This window comes from Engraulis encrasicolus, chromosome 12 (genome assembly GCF_034702125.1).
Source record: "Engraulis encrasicolus isolate BLACKSEA-1 chromosome 12, IST_EnEncr_1.0, whole genome shotgun sequence".
In the NCBI taxonomy this organism is placed as follows: domain Eukaryota; kingdom Metazoa; phylum Chordata; class Actinopteri; order Clupeiformes; family Engraulidae; genus Engraulis; species Engraulis encrasicolus.
Window position 1 is genome coordinate 54,907,187 of NC_085868.1, and position 18,715 is coordinate 54,925,901.

Genomic DNA, 18,715 nt, shown 5'->3' on the forward strand with positions numbered 1-18,715 from the left:
TATTAGTAAATATTAGATTATTATTTTTTAAATATTCACAAAAAGATCAAATTTGGCAGTAGACTTCACAGTTTCAATGAGCAGCATAATTGCAATACCTACTCTGGCCACCATCCTCCACTCATCCTGCATTCTCTCAGCACCAGAGTCTAGCTACCAACTTAGACATCCCTCCTTCTGTTCCTCCTCTTGGATTGAAACTCAGAACCGTCTAAGGTTGACTGTTGCCCTTGTGGTTGTGCTGTCTTGTGATCTGTGGCCGGTTTTTCCAGATATGTGTTTGCGACGTGTCAATTCCGCATAAATAATGCTTGCGGCCTTTGCCACTTCTTTTTTTTTTTTATTTACCCTGACACATTAAAGTCATACAAGCTCATAATTGTGTCAACACACAATGTTGCAACTATGTTGCCAATATAAAAACAGTCCTTGGGGTGTGTTTAGAAGTCTATTTTTCAGTTTAGTTTAGTTTTATAATGTACACATATTATTTGCAGCCACCCTCTTCCTTGTAATGCTGCAATAAATATCATGCAAGGGCACAGCCAGCCCAGTTGTTCCTCTTCAGTCCAATCAGTCAGCTTAAGCACTCCGCCCTCCCCACGTGTGCTGTAGTGTGATAGTCCTTGTGATTCAGGTCTCCTGCTGTCTCATATCCGCGAAACACAGGACCTGGACTGGGCACCTCTTGTTCTGCAGATTCGGACAGGTACTGTAGGTTTTTGCATTCATTAACATTCATCGTTTTCATTCCTTTTTTTCATTTAATTGATAAACATTAGAGATTTTTTTTTATTGTGGAAACCTGACGCATAAATTGCTCAAACTGCCCACTTGTTTTTTGACCAGTTAAATCTTTTATTTTAAGTTTACTCATTGATGGTCTAACACATGTGAAATTATGATCAACACATTATTTCCCCCATTTCTTTACAGAGCTTAACATCCCTTGATTTCCAGACACCATAATAGCCTACCGTGGATTATTTTAAGCTACTGCATAATGCCGAAAGAGATTCCAGAGGGTGTGGTGAATTTGCTGTTCGCAGGTGTTAGTGCTTTTGCACTCTTCACAGGTTTCATCATCCTCAAATACATCTTTGAATTGGAGTTCATATGTTCCTGTTCAGAGGGACCATACCACTTTGAGAATATGTACATGGCCCTGCCACCACTCACATTATATGTACTGTTACATCTTGTCGAGATCAAGATAAACTTCAAGGAATTTAAACTATGCGAGTGTTTTGCCGAGATCAAGAAATACTTCAAGGATCGTACATGTCGCGAATGTCTTGCCAAGTTATGCACCGAACTTTTCAAGCTGGCGTTTGTGTGGTGTCTGTGGTTAACAGCAGTATTTACGGATGGAGACTGGTTAGTCTGCTATTGGGCCAATCGGGATGATAAGCACAGGAAGATTCCCTGCACAAACCGGGATAAATGGGAACCAGAGCACACTATTGTCGTTAATAGCTGGAAAGAGGTGTCTATAGTAAGTATTTCTATTTTTTTTTAACACATTTCCAATTATTTTATTCATGAGGTCCATGGATTTTTAAATGTGATGGAGTGGGGTGGTGGGATTCATTAGGGTGTCACACAGGATCACTGCCACCCAAAAGTTGAAAGTAAATACTACAATTACTTGTGTGAGTCCTGCCAACTAACAACTACCACCATCTGACCATTTATGATCAGACTGGAGATATTAATATACCTATTTATGATCAGACTGGGAATTTAAATATATGTGTGCTCTCTCTTGAAGGTCTGTGGATTACTCTTGGCCATTCCATGTCCATTACTGTGGGTTTTGTGGAGAGCATGTGAGAAAATAGAAGAGGAAGAAAAAGGAAAAAGGACAGATAATGAGGCTACACGGGTTAAGAATTCTGATCCTCAGTCCAAGATGGAGATGGGGGATCTGCCTGGGTCACCACCACCTGCAGTTGGTCATGAAAATCCAGGATATGAGCCAGATAACTGTTCGCCCAACGTTCAACTAATAGATGAGAAAGCTGTAGCACATGTTCATCGGGAAGATAGCCCTTGTTAACATTTTTGCAAACCCAATGAATTTTGAAAATTGTCTAAGGTATTCTATTTGTGATCCTGATTCCAATTGTAATCCTTCACAGGTATTAATCAAAAGGCAAAAATACATCTTATGTTTTGTATTTGTGTCCTCTGGACATTTTCTGCCTTGAAACATGGTTTTAGGTACGTTTTGGTGGACTTTCAAAAATATACCAAATGGTGCTGGTGGTGGAGGTAATGGGTGTGTACTGTCACATACTAGATCAATTTATTGCATTGGTTTTTTTGTTTTTTTAATTAAAAGGTACATATTGTAAAGTGTTAAGGCCTATATGTTGTTGAAATGTTGCTGTTGCTGGTGGTGGAGGTAATGGGTGTACACTGTCACATACTAAATCAACTTATTTACAACGTTTTTTTATTCAAGGAATTAAATTTACAGGTTGTAAAATGTTAAGGAGTTTGTTATCAAATATTATTTTGCCCATTCATAAATCATTTTTTAATGAATAATGTAGTCATTACTGTCCATTTCACGTGTCCATTTACTTTGCTTTATATGTAGGCTACATGCGCATGGGTCCATTTTCTATATCCATGTCTCCTTCTGTTGCTTTAACTAATCATGGAAAGAGTAAGATTTCAATTTCTCATTTTCCGCTTAATGTGATATGATAAACTTACTCACTGTAGGTCACTGTAGGTGTGGGACTGATATCTGCTATGTCAAGTCTGAAGAAAAGAAACAAAATGATATCAATTTCAGTTAAATGGACACCGTGGAATACCATTTGATTTCCCCACTTTCAGGGCTGGACTGGGGGAGAAATAGGGCCCGGGCACTTTTGACTTAAAGGGGCCCCTCAAATTAGCGGTGCAGAACTGACTCACCGGTGGGCCCTGCACCCTTGTGGGCCCCTATTTTTCAGAAATGTAAAAAAAAAAGGGGCCCACGAGGGTGCCAGTCCATCCCTGCCCAGTTATTGTGCCAAGTTACCATGTATTTTACACTGTGACAATATAGAATATTTCTCCTTTACAGGAATAAAATAATAAAAAGTGAAAGTCATTCCTGTTGAGTATTGTGATCTCATGGCACACCACAACACACTGAGCAATACATCCATTCCAGTTTAAATTACAAGACAGGACGTTTACCATTGTAGGCCTACCATTCACTTTTTAGAAAAAGGTGCACCTGATCACCTGATTGACAACCTTACGCATCCATGGCAGCCAAGGCTGGATGGGCCATACGGCCTAGGCCTACCAGGGCATTTGACTGGTGTTGGTGATTTTGGACACTCAATGTTGTGGTATCAGTCCTCATATCACTACAGCTGACCTGTCTGAGTCAGATGAAAATATTCATTTTTAGGCATAGGCCTACTCTACTTCATTTCCTCACGTAATTACAGAAATAGATCACTTGGTGGCAGTGTGGAGCTGTTGGAGAGAAGAGTGCCTGCCACGAAATGACACATGGTACATGTAGTTTAGTGTAAATTCTGCGGCAAGAATCCTAACAAGAACCAGAATGAGAGAGCACATCTCTCCTGTCTTGGCAGACCTGCACTGGTTACCTGTCTCATACAGAATCGACTTTAAGATTCTGCTCACAGTATTTAAAGCATTAAATGGACTTGCCCCTAGTTATATCTCAGACATGCTCTCTTTTTATGCCCCTGCTCGAGCTCTCAGGTCCACTGATGCCAAGCTGCTAAGGACCCCCACTCCCCCGCAAAAGAAGATCGGCGACGCCTCGTTTGCCTGCTATGCGCCCAAGAGATGGAACGCCCTCCCCATCGAGATCCGATCAGCCACCTCCGTCGACTCCTTCAAGAAGCAGCTGAAGACCCACCTCTTCATCCTTGTCAACTCCTAGCTGCCTAGGCGTCATAGTGTCCCAGCTGCCGCAGCGCCCTTACTACTCGCAACCAGCCCTGGCAGGGGGCTCCCCTAGGTGGCCGCTGGTCTCTGCCTGAGGTTTCTTCCTGACTATAGGGGGTCTTTTTTCTCAGACCTCACTGAGCTTTTTTTTTCCCCCTTACAAACTATGAATCAAGCGAAAGGGAGTTTTTCCTCACCCCTGATGCCACCAGGGGCCGCACCTGAGCGCCCAATCTCTGTGTGACTATCTATGACTTATGATAGGCCCAGCCACTATGGACCTTACGCATCTAAGAATCCTGGTCCTAACCTACGTTGACCTTATGACTCTACATTCTCTGTCTATCTCTTCTTCCTCTGCCTTCCTGCTTTTTCTGCCTCTCCTCTATACCTCTCCTTTTAAATCTATCTCTAACAATGTTTTTTTTTTTTCATTTGTTAAGCACTTTGAGTTACATGCCTTGTATGACACAGTGCTATACAAATACAATTATTATTATTATTATTATTATTGTCCTTTATGCATAGTAGACCTTCGTGTTCGTTTAGTTTCTGTCGTGTATATTCTCTCAACCTTTTGCGACTTGTGCATGCATGAATGACAGCCGTTTAAAGCATCTTGAATAATAGATAGCCTTGCAATGGCGTCAAACAAGAACATACCTGAGCTCTTCTGACTCCCTTGGCAGATTTTAATATTTCAGATCCTGTTTGGCTGAAAGCACAACAGCAAACAAGAGCCACACTATCAGCATCTCTGAGTTTTTGCTCCTATTTTCATAATATTATAACAATAAACAAGAGAAGAACAGAGGCAGAAAAGAAAAATGTCACCTGACTTGTGTGTTGCATTTACTTGTCATTCATCATTACATCAGATATGCTATATTTGCCTTTAACTACAACTCTACAATGAACTGACTCCATTCAGTTTATATTTATTAATAAAATACATTCATAATGTATCTACTAGAGTATCTGCTAGACTAATGCTTGAGCTGGCCTAGCCCCAGGGCAGACTCTTGACATGATGGTTAGATTAGTTTGTGTGTGTGGGTGTGTGTGTGTGTGTGTGTGTGTGTGTGTGTGTGTGTGTGTGTGTGTGTGTGTGTGTGTGTGTGTGTGTGTGTGTGTGTGTGTGTGTGTGTGTGTGTGCGCGCGCGTAGGTGTTGGTGTGTGTGTTGTGTGTGTACTTGTTATTTACTCTTTACTTACTCTTGATAAAAAATAAAAAACTAACCCCTCTTTGCAACTGCACTTGTTGTTCTGTATATTTCCTGTGCACTTTGTATTTGCTTGTGATGTTGGCTTGATTATGTCCTCTTTTGAAAGTCGCTTTTGTTATAAAGCGTCTGCCAAATGCAATGTAATGCAATGTAATGTAATGTAATGATGTGTTGTACTCTTAGGAGGATATGAATAAACACTACAAACCTCTGAGGTTTATAGTGGCTTTGTAGTTGCTTTAAAGCACAATTGATACATCCCCGTCCCCGTTCCTGGATGTCCTACTCACAAACAGCAGTAGCATACCTCAGGGCCAAGTCTACTGCACACCATGCTAGCAGTAGCATACCCGAGGCCCACTGCACACCATGCTAGCAGTAGCATACCCGAGGCCCACTGCACACCATGCTAGCAGTAGCATACCCAAGGCCTACTGCACACCATTAGCATACCCAAGGCCTACTGCACACCAGTAGCAGTAGCATATCCAAGGCCTACTGCACACCTTCATAGCAGTAGACATGCCCATGTGACAAAATTTACATTGGTAAAACCACCCGTCCTCTGAAACAAAGAATGAGTGAACATAAGAGCTCCATCAGGAGAAAAGATGAAAACTGGCATTTTAATGATCTGTCACACCCTCTCTCTTCCCTTAGATTTCAAGGTATAGAGCAAGTAACCCTACACAGAGGAGGTGACATCGACAGGAAATTATGCCAAAGAGAACTTTTTTGGATATATACTCTAAATGCATTGCAACCATCAGGTCTAAACGAGGATTTTGACATGAGTGTGTTTATATAATTAAGAAATATGGATTTAATTCTGAACTGTTTGTGCTCTGATTTATGATGGCTAATGCCTGATGTCTGCAAAACATGGACTTGTTCTTGTTTTCTCTGTTTATGTTTCATGTTTGTCTTTCACTACATTTCCCAGAATACTTCACTGACTCAGAGTGCTGCACCACAGGTGCCAGTAATGATGTATATTAACCACAAGCACTGTTTGTATGCACTCTGCCTGATGAAGGTCTAAGGACCGAAAGCTTGCAAGTCAAGTAAAGCTTCTTTGCACAAAAATAGACCTGAAGTGTGCGGATTGCCTTCTTTTTATACAGACATTTCTACTGAATCCTGCACCTTCTAAACAGATGAGCGGTGGCCAATCACAACTTAAATGAACATAGTTAGCAACACACTTCAACTATTGTCCTTGTATAGTGTGTTGATGGACATTTTCACATGATTAAGCCTTTTTTGACAGAGGTGAGCCTCGTTCTCCGTTAATTTCCATTTCTCTGATCTACCTACAGATAATGGCCGATACAGATTGCCGTAAAAAGGGGGCGGGGTCCTCTCTAGTGTTATTTTCTACCTCTATGGCCAAGGCCCTCTACACACCATCCTACAGTAGCATACCCAAGGACCAAGGCCTACTGCACAGCTTCCTAGCAGTAGCATACCCAAGGCCTACTGCACAGCTTCCTAGCAGTAGCATACCCAAGGCCTACTGCACAGCTTCCTAGCAGTAGCATACCCAAGGCCTACTGCACAGCTTCCTAGCAGTAGCATACCCAAGGCCTACTGCACAGCTTCCTAGCAGTAGCATACCCAAGGCCTACTGCACAGCTTCCTAGCAGTAGCATACCCAAGGCCTACTGCACACCATTAGCATACCCAAGGCCTACTGCACAGCTTCCTAGCAGTAGCATACCCAAGGCCTACTGCACACCTTTGACTAGTCAGTTTGGGATTTCACAACATACTTCCTACAGTACCTTGCTTTCCATTCTCATTGTAGATTCAGTGCTCACCAATGAGTCAGGCTATTTCAAGAACATGTGTATAATGTACATACCCCCTAACTATCAACATGCATGTATATATGTAGAGGAGTGTATATTGGAGTGTCTATGGATATATGCGTGTATTGTATGTGAATGTCTGAGGATGTTTATGTGTCTATATGTTTAGCAAATGAGATGTGTACTACAAGATCTAACCTGATGGAATTCAACAGTCTGATGTGAAAGCAAAGATCCCTATGGGGCAATAAAGAATCTAATCTAATCCAAAAATGATACCCATCTCTAGGTCTACTAATAATGCACCAAAATACATCACTAGTTAGCTTGAGGTTCTACTACTAGCTTTATTAAAGGGCTTTAGTGGAACTCTGTCTCATACACAGGGACCGATCATGACTCCATGGACCCCTGGGCCAGACATCAAGAAAGGCCCCCTCTCCATGGCACCGCGAGGTTCCAAAAGATTTGTGGGGTTTAGTGAAGATGTTACCTTGTTGGGGATTAAGGGATTTGTCCCCTGTTTAAAGGTTCACTGTGTAATATTTTTAGTAGTTTATTTCCAGAATTCATGCTGCCCATTCACTAATGTTACCTTTTCATGTATACTTACCCTTACCACCACAGTCAAATTCTAAGTATTCATTTTGACTGGAAAAATTGCCCTATTCATACATGAAAAGGTTGTCCGCCATCTTGACTTTACAGACATAGACATTTTTAGCAGCAAAACTTAATGTAATTTGGTCTTACTAGCAAATATTAGTTTATTACTCAGTAAAGATTCATGAAAATATCAAATTTGGCGATAGTCAGCACAGTTTCAATCAGCAGCATAGTTGCAATACCAACTCTGGCCACACAGTCCTACACTGCCTGCAGCTTTAAAGTGCAATTTTAACACAATATGAGAGCATAAATCTAGACCAATCATAGAGGGTTTTTTGTAGCATAACGGCTTAGGCTTCAGGGCCCCCTTGGCTCTTGGGCCCCCCACACTGGGCCCAGTAGGCCTTCAGAGTAATCCATCTATCCTTACTCTCATACCACAAACACCGACGTTGAGTCATGACCTCGTGTGCCCTGGACCAGTGTTTCCCAACCTTTTTTGTGTCATGTACCCCCTAAGTCTTTTCGTTGTGCCATGAGTACCCCCTAAGTCCTGTTTTACATCTCCTTTTCTATTCCAGTGTGACTATGCTCCATGCATTTGTTATTATTACATTTTTCCAAGTACCCCCTGCAGTGTGCTCGCGTACCCCTAGTGGTACACGTACCCCTGGTTGGGAAACACTGCCCTGCACCCTAATCACGGACCTCCTAAGCAGTTACGGATGTCAATTACAGGCTAGTCATGTGACCTGGACATTGTGGATGTCAATTACAGGCTAGTCATGTGACCTGGACATGGACGTGACTTGGCTGGAGGCTAATTGCAGGCTTCCACCAGCTGCTATAAATGCAGCACAGTGTTTAACTATGACATGGGCTGAATCTCAAATGGTACACTTGTGCACATAGTGTTCATGTTTCAGTGCGTATGCCGTATTAGTTACGCACTGAGACATAGTGCCCGAACTGCACAAGTGCGCCATTTGAGATCCAGCCACAGTGTTTCCCAAACGCATCCTGCTAGGAATCCCTTTCGGAACTAAGGGACTGTACGTTATTTACCGGGGGGGGAGGGCTGGTGCACTGGAAGTCCGGTCCAAAAAAAAAATCATGGCCCTCCCCCACCACCTCAATTTTTTCACCATGGCCCTCCCCCCACTTCAATTTTGTTTTCCCATGGCCCTCCCCCTACAGGTACAAAAATGTAAATGCTAACTATAATTTTTGGTGCTCTTGTGTGAGAAGACCTTGCGCCATTTAACCCCGACGCACGGCGCCCTCCAGCTCTGTTTCGCTATCCTTGTCGACTTAAACATTTGGTCATGTCAGTGCATGGCAATTGTCACAGAGAGATGTGCACGAACAGTGTAGCCTATTAACTGTTCTGTTCAACTTTGGACCGAGAGATTCGAGGCGGCTGCTCAACTGCGGAATCTCGAAGTGAACCCCCCACCCTCTCTTCTCTCTCGCTCTGCCCGCATGATTGACAACCTAGAGTCTAGGTTGTCAATCATGCGGTCCTAGACCAAGTTGCGTGAGCAAGCGGTCTCACCTGCAGGATGACTCGAGTTGGTGGGATTACAGGGTTGAAGTAGGCGTATGGCTCCAAACAGTAGCTCTAGCCTAGACTATTTCAAAACGTGTTTTTATTTTCCCAAAAGTAGACATTCTTGTGGACACAGATGAACAATTAAACAAACCGCTGCATTTTTAGGGTGGCGCGCTCCAGTTTGACAGCTGATAATGCCGGTTGGAAGAAAATAGGCTACATTTCACTTCGAGATTCCAAAGTTGAGTAGCCGCCTCGAAGCTCTGTCCAAAGTTAGTAGGCTTGTTCGTGCACATCTTTCTGTGCCTTGCGATGCACTGACACATCACCAAATGTTCAAGTCGACTATGATAGCGAGCGAAACAGCTGGAGGGGCGCCCTGCGTTGGGTACGGTGACCGCGATTTCCTCGACATGAGACCTCAACATCTGGTATGTTAGCCTATTCTAGGTCTGATTCAAAAAAATAACGGACATGCCAAGTGCCGTCACGGTGGTATACGGCTCTGGTTATGGCTAGGTAGGCTATTACAGTGGCTATGGGGAACTGTGCCTAAACCAAAACTAATTCCTAAACAACCTGTCAGTGAAAATGTGTGCACCAACCTAACAACATGCCAAATTATGCCTTTACCAAAACATATTCCTAAACTTAACCTGTCAGTGAATAATTGTAGGCCTATTTTGTAACAGCTTGGCACTTCTGCATGACTGATCTTAATCCATAGGCTACAGAAGACGTTACTGGCGCGAAATCTGACATAGATAACCACTCAAACCAGATGTTGATCCAGGACCAATTGCGATGTCGTTCCAGCAGTAGCCTAACCCGAGGAAATCGCGGTCACCGTTATGGCACAAGGTCTTTTCCACACAAAAGCACCAAAAATGATATTTAGCCTAGGCTAACACATAATTCGGTATGCCTACACGCATCCCTAGGTATTCCTAGGGATGACTACAGGTACACGCTTCAGTGCTTAAGTATGCACCCGGGACCTTGCATCGCAAAGCGATGTGTTTCAGAGAAGTATTGCATTTTTTATTATTATTTAAAATAAAATAAAATAAAATGTTAAAAAAAAATCCCATGGCCCTCCCCCTAACTCCGATTTTTTTTGCCATGGCCCTCCCCCCCACCTCATTTTTTTTCATCATGGCCCTCCCCCCCCTACGCACCAGCCCTCCCCCCCCGGTAAATTACGAACAGTCCCTAAGACTACCCGATTTCCTTACCTTATGCCAGACAGCACACTTTTTACTGTACCTTAATACTCTGACGTTTTAATTTCACATGAATCAGTGCAAGTGAATTCTGGTACTAATCAATTGATGGAATAGTTATAGCTGATCAAAGCATATACAGGTAGTCAAGGATGCAACCCCCCCCTGCAGTACCTCCAAAACCTCACTAGGGGTCCTTAATGCCAGGTTTCAGAACCACTTCCCTACGAGAGCCTTACGGAGCAGATTAGGAAGGGTTGGGACAGAGAAAGAGAGAGAAGGGGGGGGGGGGGTGTTTGTGTGCGTGTGAGAGCGATGGCTGTGTCTGTGTGCGTGTGAGAGCGATGGGTGTGTGTGTGTGTGTGCGTGAGAGAGAGATGGGTGTGTGCACTAAATTTGCTGGCTGGGGTTTTGGGCGGAGCAAGTGGTGATGGGAAATCTGGCATGGAGGTGAAATGACAAAAAAACGTGTTGCTTACAGCTGAACTATTCACAAACATTACAGCTGCTTACAACTTCACTATTGACAAATATTACAGCTTTCAGACACTTTTCTCCAAAGCAACTTAGAGTTATGTTATTTCAGGTATTGGTTCCGGTCCCTGGAGCAGTGTGTGGCTATATGATAGGTGCCTTGCTCAAGGGTACTTCAGCAATGGATGGAGACGCACTGTCAGACCTTACATGTCCATATTCAGGCCTGGGTTAAGATGTTTGCATTGGCACAATAGCATCAATGTTTCAGCTTTACAATGTTAAAGTTGATGCTTTACGTGTTCATGTACAGGGACATAAAACATTTTAAGTGTAAGGCATGCATGCATCTTCCTTACACGAAAAAAGTATCTCTCTCACACACGCAAACACACACACACACACGCACACACACACACACACACACACACACACACACACACACACACACACACACACACACACACACACACACACACACACACACACACACACAGAAACTCTTTCAAGATCAAGATTAAGATTCTTTTTACCAGGAAATTTGTCTTGGACACCCCCCTCTCTCACACACACACACACACACACACACAGACACAGACACACGCACACACATATACAGCTATACAGTAATTCAATCCCCATAAAGAAAGAAGAGCCGTCTTTTTTTCAAGATGAAAAATTGTCTTTTTTATTAAGAACCACATTCCAGAGTTTTAAATCAAATGAAAAGACGCCCCAGCAGACAGCAAAACTGAAACCACTCCTGGCTTCCGCCTCACATGCGGGCCAGGCGAGGCCCGGATGCGGCCTCGAGTCGGCCCAGAGTCGCCACCTGCTGGCTGGGCTGCTCTATCTGATATGTACAGAACTGGGGGGATGGGGAGGGGGTAATAGGGGTCAGGGGTTAAAGGTCGTAGAGGTCAAGAGTTCAAGGGTCAGTAGACAGCAGCAGATACTCACAATCAGAAATAGATGCCATTCACAACATCAACTTTTTTAAAATCCACTAATTCATTATCTTAATCATCTCTCTTTTTTTTAATTATCGAAAAAAAATCATCAACATTTTGCCATTTTTAAACGTCAGCTTTTCTAGCACGTTTTTTTTTGTCTAGTGTTTTTTTTGTTTGTTTGTTTGTTTGTTTGTTTTTCTTCTTCCAGGCCTGAGGTGAGAGGTCAAGCCTGTATGATGATGTCACTACACCAGACGGTCACACAGGACATTTTCCAGAGTTAATTTGACACTTAGAGAGCGGAATTCAACACTCGCCAGTGTTGCCCTGACTCTACAAGTGTTGACTCAATACTGGTAAATGTACTGTGCAGAGTTCTGACCTACAAAGGCAAAGTGCACCAACATTGAAACTGTGAAACTACGACAACATTGAAACTGAGAAAAAAATGCCTTCAAAGCCTTAGCATTAGGTTGGAGATTGTAGTTTACTGAAAATCTGACGAGGCGATATCTCTATAACGGGACACATTTAGACCATGAGGCTTTGTCACACGATAAATGAGGTGTTATGAAGACCATTGTCAGTCTTAACTCAAATTTGACACAATGTGGAGTTACTGCACTTTGCCGTTGTAGGGCGGAGATCATGACGTTAACATGGGACCGAGAGCACTGCAGATGGACTGGAGAGCACCATAGGACTGTCTTAACCTACATACTGTATCTCAACACTTTTTATTTACTTTTACATCATTTTATATTTCCTTTAAATTGCTTATAGCACTGAGTGTTTGTATGTGTGTGTGTGTGTGTGTGTGTGTGTGTGTGTGTGTGTGTGTGTGTGTGTGTGTGTGTGTGTGTGTGTGTGTGTGTGTTGCTTTAGTATCCTAATGCAAGATATGCAAACACATATAACTTTCTCTTGTCTGTTAAGATCATGATAATGTCAAAAATATTATGTACAAATTTAAAATGATACAGAATCATACATTTAAAATTCTTTGTTTTACATTACAAGGTACAATGATGAACGTAGTCGACTTTTTTTTCCCCTTCGGATATTGCACACACAGCCTGCCTTCATTGTAATGCGTTTCATTGGAAAGTGCAGTGAGCATCTTCAGTTGAATTAGGGTTTTTCTTTTTGTCAGAAAGTGCGCTCAACTCCAAACAGTTTTTTTTTACATGGTCTTGGATGAGAGCGGACAGATTTGTACATTTCTTGTAGAAAAGCAGCACTCTCGACTGTAATTTTAGGTTTTTTTATATTAGTGGGTAAGCAATGACATAATTGGTAACCCAATAAAATAAAAAACAAAACAAGAATCAGTCGAGAGTGCAGCTTTTCTACAGAAATTCAGTTGTATACAGGAGCCTGATATACTGAGGATGAGATGAGATGAGATGAGACAAGACGAGACGATGTTGTTTTTATGCTTCAGCTGTGGCTTGGCAACATCAGAGAGCTTCAGACATGTCAAAGTTTTTATCTTTTACCTGACCCTCTGATGAAGACGGACGTTTCACCGTCGTGTCATGTCAGGTAAAAGATAACATTTACATGTCTGAAACTAAAGAAACTTCAAGATTTGATATAACTCTAAGACATAACAAACGTCATACATCTATCAGAAAGCTGTAAATCAAGACTTTTTAGGATTATTAAAAACAACTTGCAAAAATAAAAATTTGAACACATAGAAGACAAACTATAATACACTGTATACAAATGACTTGGCATAGGTCATAGGTCAGGTCGAACAGACAGACTCCCTTTCAGAGACTGTGTGTGAGAAGAGAGTAGTGTGTGTGTGTGTGTGTGTGTGTGTGTGTGTGTGTGTGTGTGTGTGTGTGTGTGTGTGTGTGTGTGTGCGTGTGCGTGTGCGTGTGTGTTGGGCTAGATGTGGTGACTGGAGATGAGGCATTAACACATAAACACATGGTCACACCAACGCTGTCAAGTTCATCAAGTCCATCAAGTTCATCACATCCTGGAGAAGGGATCAGAATCTCTTCTCTTCTTTTTTTTCTTCTTTTTTTAGCAATATACATTTCAATATATTTCTGTTATTCAGTCATTCTATTATTCAAACATGTTTTTTTTTTCCTTTTTTCCTTTTTTTTGGAGACGCATAAACAGAAGTTGTGATGATGGTGTCCAACATAAGGATGTGGTGTCGTAAGGGTGTGGGGTCGCGTCCACGGCTGGCTTCAGTGTGGGTGAGGGGGGTGGGGGGGGGTGTTAGTTCAAGTCTCTAGACTGGAGTACATCCCATCGCCAGCAGACACAAACCCACCGGAGGAGAGGAAGGCGGGAGGAAAGAAAGAAAGAAAGAAAGAAAGAAAGAAAGAAAGAAAGAAAGAAATCACACAAGAAGAACAGAGAGGTGTGGGAAAGAAGAGAGAGATTATGGAGAGGGGAAAGAGGGGAAAGAAACAAAAGAAATAAAAGAAATAAAAGAAAGGAAAAGTGAAGGAGGTGGGAAGTCAGGAACGAAGTCTAAAGCCGTGCTCCTTTTTTTGCACCAATCAGATTTGGAGATTTGGAGAGTGGGCGGTGGCAGTTATGGTGGCTGTGTAATACGATTGGCCTCAAGGGCTCCTTCAGATTGGACACGTCTGCTCTGTCATTGGATGATCAGCTTGTGATGGACACCTCTGCTCCTCCGTCATTGGCTGATCTGCTTGTGATATACTCTTGTGTTATGTCATTGTATGGTTGGCGTGAGATTGAAGACCTCCAGTCCTTTCACTGGCAGAGGTGTATAAAGTAGAAGTAGCAGTACCGTTACGGATGTAATTAAGTACATCACCGGTTGTATAGAGCTTGAAAGTGACAGCACTTCCCCCGATTTCATGGGACCTCAACGGCGCATTTAACCGAAAATCGTAGCATGTAATCCAATGGCGCTATTAAAATGATGTTTCGATCCCCTTCGAGTTGTGCCACGAGCTCCATATATGTTGTTTCTGATATTTTTGTTACATTTTTCGTACGAATCCCCAAACTTTTTAGAAAGCTGTGTTTCTTCACATTTTTCACGCAGACGGCCTCGGAAACAAAACATTGATACTTCTGCATGAATGATCTTTATCTAGCCTCTTAAACAGCAGGCCTATTTGTAGCCCAGCGCATATAATGACTGAGATCAGAAGACATTTACTCGCTACCATGTTGTAATATAGTCAGCTTAGGTCCCGTGAAATGCGGAACTAAGGGGCGGGACTTTCAAGCTCTATGATATTGTAGTTGTAATAACTTTCACAACAGTACTTCTACTTCCATTTTATACAACACTGGGGTGCATTTCTCAAAACCATAGTTGCTAACTCCCTTAGCTACTTTGTTGTTTGCAATGCAATTTCCCATTGACAACTACCCAAGTTGCTAACAGGCAACTACGCTTTCGAGAAATGCAACCCTGTTTTTACTAGCCAATAGCGTCTCTCCTTGAGCACCATGGGGGGCGGGACTCTGTCCTTGAGCACCAATGGGGTGGGCGGGCCTCGTGCCTGTCCGTCATCCTCATCGCGAGGAGGTCCTGTTGAGACGACAGGTCGACCAGCCGCACTTGTCCACTCTCAGGCCACTGTGTGAACAAGACAGGGGTCAACGACCTTTTATTACACTGTACAACATTGCAGCCAGTCAAACATAAAAAGGTAAGGTGCCCTGCTGCCTTAAGTTTGTAAGTTAACTCAACTCGAGGTTGAACTCAATTCGTAGCTTTCTCAAGCTTAGATAACTTACAAACTTAAGGCAGCAGGTCAACTTATTGTTTTATGTTTAACTGGTTGCATTGATTACCAGTGATAGTCAGGGTGGTGACACCACAGCTAATGGAACAATAATACGGATTAAGTGACTCTTTCTTGGTTTTAAGTGGATCACCTAAGATGCAGATTCATTGCAGTACATTGATTAGAATTTGGTTAATTGATGGGCATTAGCTGTGGTTGTACCACCTGACTTCTGAGCCCAAAGAAACGGCATTGAGCCCCAGGCAGAGTTGGAGACTGAGACTGAGAACAGAGCTGGTTAAGATATTACAGCATGGAGGAGGAGGAGGAGCACTGGAGGACACACAGCAGGAGCAGGGGAGGAGGTCTCAGCCTTGGTGCTGAGGAGGTGGGACCGAGAGGAGGCGGGCGTCACTCCATGAACACAGGGGAGCGAGGACGAGGAGAGGAGAGCAGAGGAGTAACGTGGTATCAAGAGGCATCGGCACGTGGAGGTGACGAGCAGGTGTGAAGGAGGCAGGAGGAGGAGGTGCAGAGGGAGTTGAGGTGTGTGTATCCAGCCCTCAGTGAGGAGCACATTAGAATAGAAGGAGTGAGGGGGAGAGTGACTGAGGACCAACAACAAGGAGCACCGCGTGGAGGAGAGCACGTGTCCGTGAGGAGCACAGGGGGGAGGAGTGAGGAGTAGATGCAACCCTGCAAGAGTCCCAGGGAGTAAGGAGTGCACCTCCTCTTTCCTCACAGTGTGGAGGCGAGCACATGTCCCGATGTCCAGTATTTCAGGAGGAGGAGGAGAGGTGAGGGGTGAGGAGCAGAGAGGAGGAGAGGGAGTAAGGAGTGTTGCGTCTCCTCTTTCCTCACAGTGTGGGGGTGAGCACTTGTCCCGATATCCAGCCCTCATCAATGGGTGAGTGAGGAGGAGGAGGTGGAGGGAGGAGGAGGGGGAGAGGGAGTAGTGATGAATAAGGAGTCTTATTGGACTGAGGAGGGAGGGGTGTCTCCTGAGTGGTACTTTAGGAGGAGCAGTGAGGAGGTGCAATGACACATCTGGCATGTGTCCCATACAGTATCCCCCCAGCCTCCGGTAAGGAGGAGGAGGAGCAGTGAGGAGGAGAGGAGTGAGGAGCAGAGAGGAGTGAGGCGGGACACTAAGCAGTGTTGCGTCTCCTCTTTCTCTCTCACCACGTGGAGGCCAGTATGTGACCCGGTATCCAGTACTTTAGGAGGAGGAGGAGGAGAGGTGAGGGTTGAGGAGCTGTGAGGAACAGAGGGAGTATCGCGTCTCCTTTTCACCGCGTGGAGGCGAGCATGTGTCTCGGTATCCAGCCCGCAGTACTGGGCGAGTGAGGAGGAGGTGAGGGGTGAGGAGCAATGAGGAGGAGAGGGAGTATCGCGTCTCCTTTTCACCGCGTGGAGGCGAGCACGTGTGCCACTATCCAACCCTCAGTGAGCACTGGGGGAGTATTGTGGGAGAAGGAGAGGTGAGGGGTGAGGGGTGAGGAGCAGTGAGGAGTAAGGGGAGTTGCGTCTCCTTCTCACCACATGGAGGCGCGCGCACGTGTCGATGTATCCATCCCTCGGTGAGGAGGAGGAAGGATGAGGAGGAGGAGGAGGTGAGGGGTGAGGAACAGAGGGAGTAAGCGTTGCGTCTCCTTCTCACCGCGTGGAGGCGAGCACGTGTCCGGGTATCCATCCCTCGGCGGCGGGTGATTGGCTGTTGGCGGGCCGGTACACCAGGCACATGTTCTGCTGATTGGTGGCCAGGATCTGCACGCGCTCACCGGCCGCCACGCAGATCTCATCCTCCTTCACCGCGTTATACTCCGCCGTCACCAGCACCGAACGCAACCCGTTACAGTCTCCATCGTCAGACTAGAGGAGGAGGCGGAGGAGAGAGAGGGGATGGAGAGAGAGAGAAGGGGAAAGAGAGGGAGAGAAAGATTATTATTATATATTTTTTATACTCCGCCGTCACCAGCACCGAACGCAACCCGTTACAGTCTCCATCGTCAGACTAGAGGAGGAGAAGGGGGGGGGGGAGAAGAAGGGGGGGAGAGAGAAGGGGAGAGAGAGACACACAGAGAGAAAGACAGAAATTGACATTATTTTATACTCCTCAGTCACCAGGACTTAACGCACCAGGACTCAACCCGTTACAAAAAAACCATCACCAGAATAGAAGAGGAGGAGGAGGAGGAGGAGGAGGAGGAGGAGGAGGAGGAGGAGGAGAGAGAAAGAGAAAAGAGAGAGAGAGAGAGAGAAGACTTGAGATTCATTTCAGCATTTCAGATTCATTCAGATAATTGACAATGCAATTGACAGTAAACAAGGCAAATGGGTTCTCAGGTATTGAAAACCCGATATCTTGGACACCTGCAGTAACATTGTCATGGGCTTGAGATTTACTTCTTCTTGTTGAGTAATGTTTTGAGTAACAAGTCAGGCCCGTAGCCAGGGGGGGTTCGAGGGGTTTGTTCGAACCCCCCCTCCCGTCCCCCACCCCCACTCAAACCCCCCAACAATGAAAATAACAGTCAGATAGCAGTAATTTGAAGCAATTCATGTCCATTTATGTTAAGAATGGGGAGCAACAGACAAACAATTAAGGACAGTAACAGACTCACAGCAAACTCATAATGAATAAAATATGTCTAAATTAAAATATTACAACATTTAAGTGTGTTTGTGTATTTGGGGACATTGGAATAGGGAGCCAAATTTCCCACTTTCGGGGGAAAAAGATCCCCCCCCTACCACAAGGCTGGCTACGGGCCTGAAGTCGGAGGCCAGGTTGAACTACGCCCGGCCCCCAGGCCTCATGTTTGACAGCCCTGATCTAATGCCAGGCTCAAACTACACGACTCTCGATTTTGTGTCCGATTTTGACGTCGGGTTGCGCTGCACACATAAAGAGAATCGCAACTGTCAATCTTATCCCTGATCGTAAACACAGAGACAATGCCAGACGTTCTATTTCGAATCGTAAATATCAAATAGTGTTTGATATCTGCGATTTGAGATCGCCAACTCGGCGAAATTCTATCATATAGAACGTCGGTCACGACGAGGAAATCTTGCCCGACAATCGCTTGCAATGGTCCTGCGGGGTAATGTTCCACCGATTGTCGTAAGGGGGGATTTTCAGCCGAGAATCGGGCCGATAGTGATGCAGTTTGAGCCTGATCTAAAAGGAC

At 44.3% G+C, this 18,715-nt stretch overlaps 1 protein-coding gene across 1 annotated transcript in view; it reads right to left on the reverse strand.

The window, feature by feature from the left end:
- Positions 1 to 18,579: 18,579 nt before the first annotated feature.
- The window catches only part of kalrnb (kalirin RhoGEF kinase b), a 149,015-nt gene continuing 148,879 nt past the window's right edge, over positions 18,580 to 18,715 (reverse strand). Inside the window, exon 29 of the mRNA XM_063211968.1 lies at positions 18,580 to 18,621. Coding sequence (XP_063068038.1) covers positions 18,580 to 18,621 — 42 coding nt within the window. The remainder of the gene's footprint in view (positions 18,622 to 18,715) is intronic.